The sequence below is a fragment of the Pristiophorus japonicus genome, chromosome 5, assembly GCF_044704955.1.
Source record: "Pristiophorus japonicus isolate sPriJap1 chromosome 5, sPriJap1.hap1, whole genome shotgun sequence".
Classification (NCBI taxonomy): Eukaryota; Metazoa; Chordata; class Chondrichthyes; family Pristiophoridae; genus Pristiophorus; species Pristiophorus japonicus.
Window position 1 is genome coordinate 252031944 of NC_091981.1, and position 13994 is coordinate 252045937.

A 13994-nucleotide genomic window follows, 5' to 3' on the forward strand; every position below is an offset into this window, starting at 1 on the left:
TGCTGCCTTGATGTCGAGGACAGCTATCCTCACCTCTCGTCTGGCACTAAACTCTTGCATTAATGTCTGGATTAAAGTTGTGATGAGGTCTGGATCAGTATGGTTCTACTGGAACCCAAACTGAATGTCAATAGGCTGGTTACTGCTGAGTAAGTGTCAATTGATGGCACTACTGATGACCCTGCCATGATTTCAGGTGTGTATACAGTGATGATTTTTGGCACTTATACCTGTACTACTAATTCCAACTCCCTTATTATGGCAGCATAATCGCAGAGCTAGTCTTTTTCTGCAATTCTGCCACTAGAATAAAGGGAACCAGCTCACAGATGTCAGTCTACAGAATCCAGCCTAAAAAGGTGCAAATAGATTTCCCATAGCCAAGAACATATTCCAACAACCCTAACATGGAAAGTGATGGTAAACCCAATGTTTGAATAACTATCCCTTGTCTGCAGAGCTTCAGGCAATAACAGTCAGGAAGATTGTTCCCTTGTCAGGAAAAGCTTTGCTAATGGCATTTTAGGCAGATTCTTTTTAAAATATACAGAATGTTCGCGTTGAGGTGGAGTCTCGGCAGTTCTAGTGTTCTTGGCATAAAACAAAATCTGACTGAGGCGGCTTTTATTCTGCCTTTGCTTTAGTTCAAATTCCAGGACACTGGAGTCAGCAAGCCCGCTCCTGGCATATACACTATTACATCTAGCTCTCTTATCTTGGCAGCAGACTCATAGACCAGGTATTTCACCGATATGAAAGTAGATTTAAGCACCAATTCCAGTGGTCCTTCTCGAGGCATAATTTTCTGGAGGACAAACAAGCCAATGCCCATATTGTAGAACGTGGTGTCTCGCATTCCTAGATCAAAAACATTAACTGCAAAATGGATAACCTGGCCTTTTAATATAGACAGTACAACCTCAATAATTATAAACCCTTAAAGAACACAACGGAAAAAATTGCACTAAACTACATTAAATCCACAATAATCCAGTTACCAGTTTTCTTCATAAAATATTCAAAGTATTACCACCCAATTTCATTTTTTTTTTTTTAAATATGTTCAGTGTCCAAATACTAATCCCACAGAAAGCTAAAAATGTACATTCTACACTAACACTAGCAAGTGTTAGAAGAAAATATTGCTCTAATCAAAATTCTTGTTCACAGAAAGGCTTATAACAAAAGGAATCAGTTTGTTGAGCAATGTGTCATGGTTTCGGCAGGCAATTCCCAGGAATTTGTCACATCTCTTCAGTAATGACATTTCCCAGATGTACAATTTTTCTACAATCAATTTTATGTCCCCGTAATCTTGAATAATTCACATCATTCCCCCTTCAATGCCAGACATGTCCCTTCTCACTCGATGGTCAAAAGGATGAACAGACAAATGCGTCAATATTAGTCTGTAAAAAGGTTCAAAGAGAGAGACATGGTTAACTCCATTTTGCTTCCCTTCCCTGTCTGTGGAAAAAGGGCCTCCCATCCAGTTGATGCCTTCCCAATGTTAGGAATGTTGTGGGGCAAAGTCATGGCAACACACTTGCATCATGTCACCCTGCAGTGCAGAACATTAGCAAACTGCATTACTGACATGCCAATACAACACAGTAGCACAATTTGCAATCTTATGCACATTTACATTTTTTTTTAAATAAACAAATATTCAAAAGGTACATTCATTTGTGGGCTACAAGATCGTACTGGGTAGACTGTTGTTCACACGAATGTGTCACATTTTCCGCAAATCGTTATATTCCTTATCCATGCTGTTGGGGGTCAGCACCTCGCTGAGAGCAGGCAGTTCTCTACAAGTGAGGGAAAGCAGAAAGCCAGTTTGTGGATTTTCCTTTCCAAACAATTATCACACACACAATATTAATATAACCCTTCTCTGTTGTTTAATGGTTAGGCATACTAACCAAATGATCTAAACAGAACTTCCAGCTAATGTGAGCAGCAAACAGCAATGAGAGAGTTAAATTTGTAAATATAATTTAGCTGCTTCAGATGGTTTTCATTAGCGACTTGAGCTTTGCTCCCACTGTTCAAGAGATCTGATCTCTATCAGAATTCCAACTGTACGTTTAAAAGCATCTTCATCAGAAGTAAGTTTCTCCTGCTCTTGTACATTGCAGACTACTATAAGACTTAACTCCGACACAGTCCAGCGAGTTTCCAACTCTTGCATCCTGTAATGCCATTGGAACAGGATTTCCAAAGGAAAACAATCCTCAACATAGGGAATCAAACAGGCTCTGAAGCAGACTTCAAATAATAAGTAGCACAGACAAGTTTTTGCAATGACATTCCTCAATGATCACAAACTCAACTGTACAATATAGTATGTGTTATAAATACAAAGAAAAGTAACCTCCAAAAGGGAAGCTCTGAAAAAGAAACCTGTTTCCTTTCCACTAGCTGTCAATAATATATACTACCAAAATTGAGTTTATATGGTAGAAAAGTTAGATGCTGGAATGGAAGAGTTATGGTGCTGGATGAGCAGAATTGCCTCTCGTCACTGACTGTTCCTAATGAAAATGTCCAGTGCTGTCAAATTCATTTAGTTATTTATTTTTAAATATTGCGCACTGTATCGCCCGTGAAGCAATGTTTTATGAATAAGACCAACCCCAAAATCAGGAACACTGGGTATGAACATAGAAGCCACAATCAGTTTATTGTTATTAGATTTTATGTACTTTACTGATGCTGTTGTAAATCATTTAAAATTATTTTGAAATAATACAAAGGGCAAATGAGAATGATGATTCTGCTGCTCCACAGTTAAAATTTAAATTCCCGATAGTAATAACTAATACTGCCTGCAGAATCAAACAAGCCCTAAACAGCTATAAGAGGTGCAAGAATTAATCAACACATGACAAAAACAGACGGCAGAAAATTAATTTACTCATTTTGAAAGACCACCTGACTGTTAATCCTCCAACAATACCTTCAGACTGTTCAAATACTCCATTAAAGGGATTCAGAAACGTGCTCAGTATATGCATCTTTCACTGCGTCTGTTCCATTAATGTGGAGTATAACTTAATTTAAAGAATGTAGCGCACCTCTTACAATACTATCTTTTTACTATTGGTACTGTTTGTGCAGTATGACTCTGCATTTTATTTTTTGCTCATTTGAATTCACCTTTGAGAAGGACTGTGACAAAATGCTGGAAGACGTTAATAAACTTTTCGAATGGGCATATAATTGGCAAATTAATTTCAACATAGATGACACATTTTGGGAGGAAGAATAAAGCCACGTACACAAGTGTCTAAATGGAGTAGAGGAGCAGAGGGATCTGGGAGATACAGATGCACAAATGATTAAAAGTAATCAAACAGGTGAATACGGCCATAAAAAAGCAAACCAAGCACAAGGGTTCATTCCTAGAGGGACAGGATTGAAAAGCAGAGAAGCTATATTAAACTTATATAGAATTCTGGTTAGACCACATTTGGAGTATTGTGAATAGTTCTGGTCTCCATATTAGATTATAAAAAGGATAGAGAGGCACTGAAGAAAGTGCCAACAAGATTTACTTGGATGATACCAGAACTGAGAGATTATACCCATCAGGAAAGATTAAACAGGCTGGGGCTCTTTTCATTCGAGGTCTTTATTATGAAAGATGTTGATAGCTTAGACATAGAGAAAAGGTTTCCACTTGTAAAGGAGACCAGAACTTGGGGCCATAAATATAAAATAGTCACTAATAAATCCAATAGGGAATGCAGGAGAAACGTCTTTACCTAGAGAGTGGTTAGAATGTGAACTCACTACCACATGGAGTAGTTGATGGGACTAGTATTGATGCATTTAAGGGGTTGCTACATAAACACATGAGGGAGAAAGAAAGAGAGAGATATGTTGATGGAGTTAGATGAAGAAGGGTGGGAGGAGACTCGTGTGGAATATAAACACCGCCGTGGACCCGTTAGGCCGAATGGCCTGTTTCTGTGCTGCAAATACTATGTAACGCAATGCAAGATGGCAAAACGTGACGATCACAGATCATCTGATGAATACATCTGGCCATTGTTGAATGAAGAAGACTGTAATGTCTGATTGTTATCTGAAAGTCCTGCTGGACTACCCAGGGAGGATAAGGAAAACGGACATGAATAATGCCACAAAGTCCTTATTTTGGTATTACCTACAGTTAGTCACCATTGCGAGAATAAATAAAATGGATAGTCCTTGATAGTGGGAATTAGACAAGGTTATTGGAAGGAACAGGACTGATGGTTTAACTACATTACATTTTTCCTAATTATATTCCCATGCATATGCCCAGATGTTTCATGCCATTATCCATTTGAACAAATTCAAGTCTTCAATATTGCTACGTAATTAACTTTCAAAAAAATATTGGCTATTCCTTGAAGATATTAGAGAACATCTTTCCACCAACCCCCTAAACATCATGTTTCAAGAGATGATTCAAAATACTATATGGTACAATATTAAACAGGTGACCATAGGAACAGGAATAAGCCAATCAGCTTCTCAAGCCTGCTCCCCATTCAATTAGATCATGCCTGATCTGTAGCCAACTCCATTTATCCGCCATTGCTCCAAACTGAGGAACAGCATGTAACAACAGAAAGTACATTCGGCACTAGATTTTAATGCTGATCACCTCCACTTCCCACATTAGCAATGTGGGGCCTTTATGAATGAGATTGTCAATAAATGTTCCATGCTGTGCGTCCATGGCCACTATGAACCAAGTTGAGATTGCCCAAGTTGATTTCACTTCGGACCCTTGTAGCTATCCTTCTGGGCTGGAATGGAGCTCAAGATCCCAAAAGTCAATATATGGTGTGCTCTAAACACAAGACATTTTTATTATATGCAATATACGTTGATAGACAACATCAACAGGAGACGTAAAATATAACAGTTACATGTTTTGTAGCTAACTAATAGCCAATAAATCCAATCCCAAATGGTGAAATTAATGAGAAAAACCAGAAAGTCTGAGCAACTAAAGTGTGATCCAGGAACAAACTGTAAGACAACGCCTGAATTAATATGGGGGTTGGTGATCGCTCTTTCCACTGCCAAACAACCGTGCAGCTGAAGTGAATATTTGATAAACTGCTGGTTTTGTTGAGCCAAGATATTGCAAAACACATAAAAAGAAAAACAAAAAGGAGTAAAAATACATGGCTAAAAGATCATCCTACCAGTGATTCGTATCCAGGAGTATGGTTATCAGATATTGTGGCATATGAAAACAATGCAGACAGTGAGAACAGTCATCAGTGTGGGAGAGTTCCATTTTCAAGCATACTTAAAAACCAAACCAGCAAGTTCACAAACAATGGTCTCAAGTGTAGAAATACCATTATGGCGTATTTCATGGAGTTAATCTACTCTGGATAGCAAATTTTGGATTCTTAGCACAGCGATTTGAAGTTTGAATTATTCTGTAAAATCAAAACTGAGTGCCATATCCAAATTCAGAAACTCAATTCGGCAAACACAAAACTTACCAACATGTTTCCTTAAACACACCAAACAACCAAGTAAATGGAAGTATCTACTATACTGACAATAGTTTGCTACATTTTGGCCAATTTAAAGCAAATAAACCATCTATTATGTTCCCTACAGCAAAAAGATGGAGATCCACGGAGATCAGATTTGCACTGACAAAGAGATGACTTGAATATTAATTCTAGCAGACGGTACTTATTTAGTTATCAACACTGCTGTTTATCCAACTAAATGGTTCTCAGCATAGTTTTCTTCAAAACAAATATTCAGCAAAGCACTCCACTGTTGAGACGTTTTGCCACCTCTCCTGAGGATGATGATTTATGCTGTGGTAGTCAGCTGGTATCTGCCCAAGTGGCATTCTTCACGTGATCCTATATGAGACAGTTGGCAAGCTATGTGGACATATCAGATATCACAGCTGATCTTCAATGTTTTTCCCTTGGTCGAGCTTTTGTCTAATTCTCTCTTAAATCTTGAGACTAACTCATTGTCAAAGGCTACTTGTGGCAAGGCATTCCGTAGTTTAAACATGTGGAAGGATATAATGATCGGGTTTGATGAAGTAGGGTGAGAAGAGGCTCGTGTGGAGCGCATAGACCGGTTGGGCAAATGGCCTGTTTCTTTGGTGCAAATTCAATATAATTCTATGTAACATGCTTTGCATGAAGTTATTTCCAATCCCCTCCACTATGATGCTTTGCGCATCCTAAAAATGATGAACCCTTCTTACCAGTTCACCAGCCAGTGAAAATAATCTTTCACTATTTAAACACTCAAATCATAAAAATTAGAATCTTCTTTGTTCCAATAAATACAACTCCATTTTTTTCAAGTCTCTCTACACAACTACATCCTCTTATCTTCCCAGTGAATCTATGCTGCACCTTTTCCATGGATCCAATATTCTTTCTATAATGGGGTACCCAAAACTGCACATCATATTCCCACCCAAGTCAGACAGTTGAGAACTCAAACACCACTGCAGGATATTTGCACATAATCTAGACTAACAGGTCAGTGTAGTACCGAGGGAGCATGATATTGCCAGAGGCGCTAGTCTTCAGTTGAGATAGTCAACCAAGCATTAAGTCTGCCTAGTCGAACAAGAGCAGTAAGGTCTCCTCAATTGTTCAACAGATTTTCCTCAACCAATACCACAAGAAATAGATTAATTGTTCATCTCATTACTGTTTGTGAGTCTATGTGCAAAACAACTGCCACATTTATCTAGATATCAACAGTGCCTGCACTTCAAAAGGTAATTAAATGTATGTGAAGTGTTTTTAGCCATTTCAAGGGACCCGTTAAAGTGCTACCTGTAAATAGGACTCGCCCTATCCCGGAACCAATGCACCACAGTCATCAGTGCATACGCCCCAACACTCGATGCAATGGATGAGACCAAAGAGGGTTTTTATTCCAACCTCGAAACATCCTTGTCCCGCATCCCGGCGGGCGACAAATTGATCCTCCTTTGGTGACTTCAACGTCAGGGTCGGCAGGGACACAGCCCTCTGGGAAGGTGTGATTGGCAGAGAGGGGGTAGGGAAAGCTAACTCCAGCGGTACCCTACTCCTGTCAAAATGTCTAGAACACGAACTCATCATCAACATCCTGTTCTCCCAGAGGAACAAATACAAGGCATCGTGGCAACACCCTCACTCCAAACACTGGCACCTGCTTGACTATGTCATCATTCAAGCCAGGGATCGCAAGGATGTGCGCATCACCCGCGCCATGACAGGAGCTGACGACTGCCAGACGGACCACCGCCTAATCCGATCCATCATCGACATCAACATAGCCCCAAAGCAGAGGGGACAGCAGAAGCAGTGCCGCAAAAAAGTCAATGCCGTGGCACTTAAAGACCCAGCTAAGAGAGCCCTATACAGCCAGCGCCTCACAGTTAACCTGGCGTGCCTTGATGACCCGGAGATGTTGAATGCCCCAAGCGCTTGGTCTGCCCTCCAGGCCTCCATAATCAGTGCCTGTGAAGAGACACTTGGTCACTCAACCAGAAAACACCAGGATTGGTTTGATGAAAATGATCAGGAAATCCAAGAACTAATAGATCGCAAGCGGAGAGCATTTCCGAGCCTCAAGCAACAACGCAACTTGGGAGCAGCAAAGCAACATTACAGACGGCTCACAGCTGAGGTTCAACAAAAAGCCCGGGACCCAAAGAACAGGTGGTGGATGGAGAAAGCACGAGATACAACAACTGGCTGACAGCCACAATATGCGAGGATTTTTCATCGCAGTCAAGGTCACCTATGGTCCAAACTCCCAAGGCCCCCACCCCACTGCTGGCCAAGAACGGGGAAACACTCATCAAGGCTGTCATGGCCCGCTGGAAGTAGCACTTCTAAGATCTCCTCAATCGAGGCTCTGCGTTTGACTCGAGTGTTCTTGACTCCATCCCGCAGCATGTGACCTGCCACCAACTCAGTGAAACGGGTGCGGATGGAATACCTGCTGAGGCGCTAAAGTATGGCGGAGAGGTGCTGTTGGCATGGATACATGACCTCATCTCTCTCATTTGTAGGGAGGAGAGCATGCCGGGAGATCTCAGAGAAGCAGTGATCATGACCATCTTTAAAAAAGGGGACAAGTCCGACTGCGGCAACTACAGCCCTGCTATCAGCCACTGGGAAAGTTGTTGCAGAGTTCTCCTCAACCGTCTTCTCCCTGTGGCCGAGGAGCTCCTCTTGGAGTCACAGTTCGGATTTCGTCCCTTACGGGGCACAATGGACATGATCTTTGCAGCGCGACAGCTGCAGAAAAAATGCAGGGAGCAGCGCCAGCCCTTATACATGGCCTTCTTCGACCTTACAAAGGCCTTTGACATTGTCAACCGCGAGGGTCTATGGAGCGTCCTCCTCCGTTTCGGATGCCCCCAAAAGTTTGTCAACATCCTTCGCCTGCGCCACAACGACATCAGGCCGTGATCCTTACCAACAGATCCATTACAGACCCAATCCACGACCGGACCGGAGTCAAGCAAGGCTGCGTCATCGCCCCAACCCTCTTCTCAATCTTCCTTGCTGCCATGTTCCACCTCACAGTCAACAAGCTCCCCGCTGGAGTGGAACAAAACTACAGAACCAGCGGAAAACTGTTTAACCTATGCTGCCTCTAGGCCAGGTCCAAGATCACTCCAGCCTCTGTCGTTGAGCGACAGTAGGCGGATGATGCCTGCGTCTGCGCACATTCTGAGGCTGAACTCCAGGATATAGTCAATATATTTACTGAGGCATATGAAAGCATGGGCCTTATGCTAAACATCCATAAGACAAAGGTCCTCCACCAACCTGTCCTCGCCGTAAAGCACTGCCCCCCAGTCATCAAGGCCCTTGACAACGTGGACCATTTCCCATAGCTTGGGAGCCTCTCGTCAACAAAAGCAGACATTGATGCGGTGATTCAACACCGCCTCCAGTGTGCCAGTGCAGCCTTCGGCCGCCTGAGGAAAAGAGTGTTCAAAGACCAGACCCTCAAATCTACCACCAAGCTCATGGTCTACAGGGCTGTAGTAATACCCACCCTCCTGTCTAGCTCAGAGGCATGGATGATGTACAGAAGACACCTCAAGTCGCTGGAGATATATCACCAACGATGTCTCCGCAAGATCCTGCAAATCCCCTGGGAGGACAGGCGCACCAACATCAGTGTCCTCGTCCAGGCTAACATCCCCAGCATTGAAGCACTGACCACACTCGATCAGCTTCACTGGGCAGGCCACACAGTTCGGATGCCAGACTCGAGACTCCCAAAGCAAGTGCTCTATGCGGAGCTCCTTCATGGCGAACGAGCCAAAGGTGGGCAGCGGAAACATTACAAGGACACCCTCAAAGCCTCCCTGGTGAAGTGCAACATCACCACTGACACCTGGGAGTCCCTGGCCAAAGTTCGCCCGAAGTGGAGAAAGTGCATCCGGGAGGGCACTGAGCACTTCGAGTCTCAACATCGAGAGCATGCAGAGGTCAAGTGCAGGCAGCGGAAGGAGCGTGCGGCAAACCAGTCCCACCCACCTCTTCTCTCAACGACAAATAACCCCTTATTCCCTTACAATGTTTTATCCTGTGTTAGACCAATAAAAAAATTCGATTCTCCCATATTAGAAATAGATACTAGTAAGTTTACTAAATAAGGGCATGTTTAAAATTGAACGACTCATTACAAAATGTCAATAGGCATATGCTACCTCATTGGAATACTTGCTACCTGGGTGGCAAGGATTATAACAGCACAAAGGGTATGTCAAAGTATTCTTTAAAATCAATCCAAAAGTTTATCTCAAGTTAACATTTTTTTAGCCAATTATTAAAATATTTTAGAATGTCTCTTGCATATATAAACACTATCAATGGTTATACTTTGCAGCTATTCCAGAATACAATCACACATGTAATGTAAACATTCACAAAATGAATCACAATTATGACCCAGGGACATAAAACATGCTTAACCAGCAGTTATGACTGGCGCTGTGAAGCGGTAGATTTAAATCAGGCTTCTGTTAACATCTAATGTTAAGTCTCCTATGGGCCTTGCCAATGATCAAAACGTTAGTCCATTCATAAAGCAGACAATTTAATTCCTCTCATCAATGAACTGCCCAACCCGACCCAAACCTCCACTTTCAGTTCAACTGGAGATGACATTCAGTTCAGCACATCAAAGTGCCAACTTGATTCGGCAGCAAAATGTAAAAATCAGGCTATTGTATATCTACTGTAAATACTATTTGCTATTAGTAAAGAACATGCACTGCCCTAATGAAATGATATAATTTTGCCAAGTTTTAAGAGTTGTACATAGCAATATGCAGTATCAGGTCACAACTGTTCGGAGCACTTCAAGATAATGGACTGGCTTGTGAAAATTACACTGCATTTATGCTGGAGCAAATCGTACACTCGGAAAGAGTGGTATCAGCAAAGTGGATGGGCTTTTGCATACAATTTTAGAACACAAAGGTACATTAACTTTGAAAATAACAGAAAACTGCCAATACATGTAAGAACATGGATGTTTTTAATGACTGGAAGGATGTTTCCAGTGTGGTTCTGCAGGGCTCAATACTCGGTCCCTTGCTTTTTGTGATATGCATCAATGATCTAGACTTGAATATAGGGGATATGATTAAGAAGTTTGCAGATGATGCTAAAATAGGCTGTGTGGTTGATAATGAAGAAGAAAGCTGCGGACTGCAGGAAGATATCAATCAACTGATCAGGTGGGCAGAACATAGAAACATAGAAAATAGGTGGCAAATGGAATTTAACCCAGAGAAATGTGAGGTACAGGTAATGCATTTGGGGAGGGCTAACAAGGAAAGGGAATACACATTGAGAAGTGTAGAGGAACAAAGGGACCTTGGAGTGCATGTCCACAGAACTCTTTTGGGAGGAAACGAAAACATTAAATTGTGGCCCCCCGATCTGGGGGACGCACCAAACATTTACAAGGCTCTTTTTTTTTTTGCATGTCCACAGATCCCTGAAGGTAGCAGGCCAGGTGGATAAAGTGGTTAAGGCGGTTAAGGCGGCATAAGGAATGCTTGCCTTTATTAGCCAAGGCACAGAATATAAGAACAGGTGGGTTATGCTTGAACTGTATAAAACACTGGTTAGGCCACAGCTAGAGTACTGCGTGCAGTTCTGCTCACTGCATTACAGGAAGGACGTGACTGTACTGGAGAGGGTACAGAGGAGATTTACGAGGATGTTGCCGGGAGTGGAGAATCTTAACTATGAGGACAGATTAGATAGGCTGGATTTGTTTTCCTTGGAACAGAAGAAGCTGGGGTGGGGGAGATCTCATTGAGGTGTATAAAATTATGAGGGGCCTAGATAAAGTGGATAGAAAGGGCTTATTTCCCTTAGCAGAGGGGTCAACAACCAGGGGGCATAAATTTAAAGTAATTGGTAGAAGGTTTCGAGGGGATTTGAGGGGAAATTTCTTCACGCAGAGGGTTGTGGGGGTCTGGAACTCACTGCCTGAAAGGGTGGTAGAGGCAGAAACCCTCACCACATTTAAAAAGTACTTGGATGTGCACTTGAACTGCCTTAACCTGCAGGGTTACGGACCTAGAGTAGGAAAGTGGGATTAGGCTGGATAGCCTCTTGATGGCCGGCACGGATACGATGGGCCGAAATGGCCTCCTTCCGTGCTGTAAACTTCTATGATTCTATGATAAGAAATCGGAGCACGAGTAGGACATTCGGCCCCTCGAGCCTGCTCCACCATTCAATAAAATCATGGCTGATTGATCATCTACCTCAACTCGACTTCCTGCACAATCCCTATATCGCTTGATTCCCTTAATATGCAAATGTAAATGTGATAAATCCAACTCAAGTGCATTTTCAGGTCCAGGACAGAACTTTCTGGTGTTTACCCGTCAGTTTTTAACACTTTTACACGAAAGTGAGCTCTGGTCGACGTAACAGGCATGCGGCAGCATATTTAGAGAGTCATTCTGATCAACTTATTTTCTGTAATTGAGGTGAATGTAAATCACAAATGGATACCAGTTAAAGGGAAGCAGTGTGTCCATCTAAAGTACAACAAATGAATGTTTTGGTTGCTGTTTGCGGAGGATAAACCTGCGTGCGTTATTTCTGTTTGGACATTAAAACCTGCCCCTGGTTCCCCAAGAACCAACATTACGAGGTCCAACTAATGGAATCGTCTGAGTGACAAGATTTAGTCGAAATGGAAGAGGAAAAAAAAACTTTGTTCAGAATTGCGATCTCCTCAGTAAATGGACGTTTGGTTTTGCACAGTGGCGTGTCTGCTCTGCGGGCTGAACAACTGTGCTGAAAACATTGAAGGCAAACTCTGGGCAAAATACTGTCCCACAGGCTCTCCGAGGCCTCCGTTCTTGGGAAAGCCTCGGGCTGGAGTTGAAGCACCTTCTCCTCCCAATCCTCATTTGCACCTCACTTCACACCAAATGTGTGTGTTGTGAAAACGCCTTGTGCGAGAGAGGGGATGCGGGGGGGGGGGGGGGGGGGGCAAAGTTAGCAACAAGGAAGAATAAACTTTCCACTTGGAAAAACTTGGTAGGAAAATGAAGAGAGGGAGGGCGGAGGGAGGCAGGAGAGAGAGAGGAAAGTAACTTTGAGGCTGCGATTTGGTACTTTTCTCTCTCCGCCTTACCTCCCTGAAATACAAGGGGGGGGGGGGGGGGGGGGTGAGAAGCGAAACCTTGTCTGCAGCAGGAAGATCAGGAAGCGCCATGTTGCTGCCGGCTGGTTTCTGGATACATTGCTCGCTACATTGTGTCGCCGGGCGGCCCGCTCCCTCCCTCTCCCCCGCTCACCTTGGCGATGGCTCGGCGGTACCTGGTCACCGCTTGCTGGATCAGGCTGTGCACTGTGAGGGCTCCATCGCCACACGGAACAACCACCCTGGTCCTCGCGAAGCAGACGGTCACTTTCATTCCTCCTTATATACACACCGACACAAAATCTCTCTGGGGCAGAAATGAAGAGCCAACAGTGAAGAAAGATCTTTTTGCTTTCCCTCCAACGCTGCAAACTTCGGTGGGGTAATTTTTTTTTATTCCGCCCTCGGCCTGCACAATGCAGTGTCTTTCATAGTGTGTGTATGTGTGTGTCTGCGAGCGGCCCGCTCGGCGCTTGTGTGCCTGCCCTGCCCGCGGCCACCTGTTCCTATTTGTGGGAGTGGAGTATCGAAGGCAAGCGCAGTGTTTCCTGGAGGAAAAAAAGAGCCTGAATCGGGCAAGCGTTGAAGGCGCCACCCAGTGTCTTTCTGGCCCTTCACAGCCCTGATACGCTGCAAATCCAACGCTCGGCTTTAACCCTCCCGCAAAATATATATATATAAAACAGTCTGTTTCAGCTGTGGATCAGTGGGTAGCACCCCTGGCCTCTCAACGTGGACCACTTTCCATACCTCGGGAGCCTACTAGCAGCAAGGGCAGCCATCGACGACGAGGTCCAACACCGCCTCCAGTGCGCCAGCGCAGCCTTCGGCCGCCTGAGGAAGAGCGTGTTCGAAGATCAGACCCTCAAATCTGGCACCAAGCTTATGGTCTACAGGGCTGTAGTGATACCCGCCCTCCTGTATGGCTCAGAGACGTGGGCCATATACAGTCGACACCTCAAGTCACTGGAGAAATACCATAAAATCCTGCAAATCCCCTGGGAGGACAGGCGCACCAACGTCAGTGTCCTCGATCAGGCCAACATCCCCAGCATCGAAGCACTGACCACATTCGACCGGCTCCGTTGGGCGGGCCACATTGTTCGCATGCACAACACAAGACTCCCAAAGCAAGCGCTCTACTCGGAACTCCTACATGGCAAGCGAGCCCCAGGTGGGCAGAGGAAACGTTTCAAGGACACCCTCAAAGTCTCCTTGATAAAATGCAACATCCCCACCGATACCTGGGAGTGTCTGGCCAAATACCGCCCTAAGTGGAAGAAGAGCATCCG

The 13994-nt window shown here is 43.8% G+C and overlaps 1 protein-coding gene across 6 annotated transcripts in view; it reads right to left on the reverse strand.

Moving 5' to 3' along the window:
- The window catches only part of LOC139264671 (partitioning defective 3 homolog), a 984694-nt gene extending 971498 nt beyond the window's left edge, over positions 1 to 13196 (reverse strand). For 5 of the 6 annotated variants that reach the window (XM_070881547.1, XM_070881545.1, XM_070881551.1 and 2 more), the window contains exon 1: positions 12857 to 13196. In XM_070881547.1, coding sequence (XP_070737648.1) covers positions 12857 to 12976 — 120 coding nt within the window. In that variant the 5' untranslated portion in view covers positions 12977 to 13196. The remainder of the gene's footprint in view (positions 1 to 12856) is intronic. The other variant, XM_070881550.1, reaches the window with a different exon arrangement.
- Positions 13197 to 13994: the final 798 nt, after the last annotated feature.